Genomic DNA, 2,355 nt, shown 5'->3' with positions numbered 1-2,355 from the left:
TTCCAGAGGCTGTGGTCGAGTCTGACCGAAGGAGACGTGGGTGGGGCGGTCCAGGCCATACAGGATGGCGCTGATGTCAACTTTGCGGGCAGCGGGGGAGGTCGGCCTCTTCATTCCGCCGCTCTGAGGAATGGTTGTCATCTCGTGAGGATCCTTGTGGATAATGGCGCCCTCTGCAATGTTTTCGACAGCGAAGGGTACACGCCTCTTATGGTGGCGTCCCTGAATGGCTGCACTAAGGGGGTGGAAGAACTGCTGAAATGTGGCGCAGACCCAACGTTGCATCGGCCGGAGAAGGTCGGCGGGGAGACCGCCCTCCACATGGCCACTAACACGGACGAGAGCGAGGTGCTGAGACTCCTTCTGCTGGCGGGGGCTGACCCCAATGCCAAGGCTAGCGGTGCGAACGGCATGACGCCATTGCACCTCGTTGCTGAGTTCGGGATGGAGGGCTTGGCAGATCTGCTCGTAAACCACCCGCGCTGTAACGCCGATCTGAGGGACGACCGTGACCTGACGCCCGCCCACCTGGCCAAGGAAAGCAACCCGCGCCTCTCGCTCTACCTGGATCTGTGTTCCGGAGCCAAGTCTTACTTAGATAAGGTATGCCGAAGGGAAATAAGTGGAAGGTGAAGTGTGTTTCGTCCTCCTTGGGAAATATCACAAGGACTATGACATCAGACCTTGTGTTTGTGTCTACAAGCGTGAAGAGGGGAGATTACAGCGAGAGAAGTCCATGAGGCTTTCTCTCTAGGTTAGGAAAAGCCAAGTGATTCCTTTCTACTCCTTCTCTGCAGCTACTCCTCGCTGCGGTCAGGAGGAGTGATGTGGCGGAGGCGAGGGAAGCCCTGGACATGGGAGCGGACGTGGGAGTGCGGGGCTCCGAGGACGCCGGAACTGTACTCCACCTAGGTTCCTCAGGGCCAGTCCTCCAGATGCTTCTCACTAAAGGCGCCCCGGTGGACGCAACGACCAGGCAAGGACTCACGCCGCTAATGGCCGCTGCGCAAAAGGGCGCGACGGATGACTTAATGCACCTTTTGGCGCATCGAGCCAACCCAAATATGGCCAGTAGTGACGGGACGACAGCGCTGCACTTAGCCATACAAAGCAAGGACTCATCCGCAGTCACCGCTCTCCTCGAGGCCGGCGTTGACGTTAACGCCGCCATGGCCGATGGGTCGACGCCGTTGCACCTTGCAGCTGCGTTAGGAGCGATGAGTATTGTTCGTCTCTTGTTGGATGACTGGATGTGCAGTTTTGACATGACAGACGCCAAGGGCCGCTCTCCCGTCCAAGTGGCGAGAGAGGCCGGGCACCAAGACCTCGCGAGCTTCATCGAACAAGTGGTTGACAGTTACGACGATATCGACGACGAAGGCGCCGAGGCACGCGATCTCGTGAGTTTGTTTCCGAGAACACGTTTTTGATTATAGTTTAGAGATGTTTTGCGGTATTCACAGGGATAGGTGAGTGTGTTTGCATATTTATGTGGATCTTTGTAAAAAAGAAAGAAAAAAATATTGTGCAATATCATCTACATTTTGTGGTAAAACCAAAAGAGACTTGTGCATGTGCGTGTCTGTGTATATTTGCATTTGGAGGGATGACAAACAAGTCTATTTTCACCAGCTCCGCCAAGAAGACTTCCGCGTGGTGGTCGGACAGCCGGTGCCTCCCAGTCCGGGCGTGTACCGGAACCTCTCCGAGCCATATCGAGGGCGAGTTCTCATCATCAACTACCGGGAGTTCTGGGAAGAAGAGGGAGCTACTCGCTACGACTCTGAGAGAGATGTGAACAACCTCAAGAACGTGTTTAGAAAGGTGAGTCGCAGTTACGAAAACTATGAATCAGTAAAAAAAAGATAAATAGATTGAAAAATAGATGAATCAGTGCAAAATAGATACGATTTATAAAAGAGAAATCGTCCTCTGTTTATATAAAGCTGAAACTGAATTACGGCAGATGGGCTATCAAGTGGAAGATTACCAGGACCTGGATCAGTCTGAAACTATAAAAGTACTGAGCGACTTCAGGAGTAACGAGAATTTAGCTAACGTTGACTCCATGTTCGTGTGTATGCTGAGTCATGGCATCGCTCGGGATACATTCATTACCTCTGATTCGAAAAAGATGCACGTTTCTCAGGTGAGCATGCAAATACTTCTATTATACTATATATACATATATCACTGTACAGCTGAGTATATTATTTAGCATAAACTATACAACACAATATGCTTTCTCTATCTTTCTCGTCCTGTCTTATCTGTTCAGGTCCGAAACATGTTTAAAGATCAGCGTTGTCCTCACTTGAAGGGAAAACCCAAGGTCTTCCTTTTCAACTTCTGCCG

At 51.3% G+C, this 2,355-nt stretch overlaps 1 protein-coding gene across 1 annotated transcript in view; it reads left to right on the top strand.

Annotated features, from left to right (window-relative positions):
* Positions 1-2,355, top strand: part of LOC122264578 (uncharacterized) — a gene marked incomplete at its 5' end in the record, with an annotated part of 4,164 nt that continues 1,809 nt past the window's right edge. The window contains 5 exons of the mRNA XM_086551326.1: positions 1-603; positions 798-1,400; positions 1,633-1,824; positions 1,967-2,149; positions 2,279-2,355. The exon at positions 2,279-2,355 is cut by the window's right edge and continues 11 nt beyond it. Coding sequence (XP_086407452.1) covers positions 1-603; positions 798-1,400; positions 1,633-1,824; positions 1,967-2,149; positions 2,279-2,355 — 1,658 coding nt within the window. The remainder of the gene's footprint in view (positions 604-797; positions 1,401-1,632; positions 1,825-1,966; positions 2,150-2,278) is intronic.

This window comes from Penaeus japonicus, unplaced genomic scaffold, assembly GCF_977035675.1.
Source record: "Penaeus japonicus unplaced genomic scaffold, GWHDUDI00000001_assembly GWHDUDI00000025, whole genome shotgun sequence".
Taxonomy (NCBI): Eukaryota; Metazoa; Arthropoda; class Malacostraca; order Decapoda; family Penaeidae; genus Penaeus; species Penaeus japonicus.
Note: the sequence above shows the minus strand (reverse complement) of the source record. Positions and strands in the feature narration are given on the sequence as shown.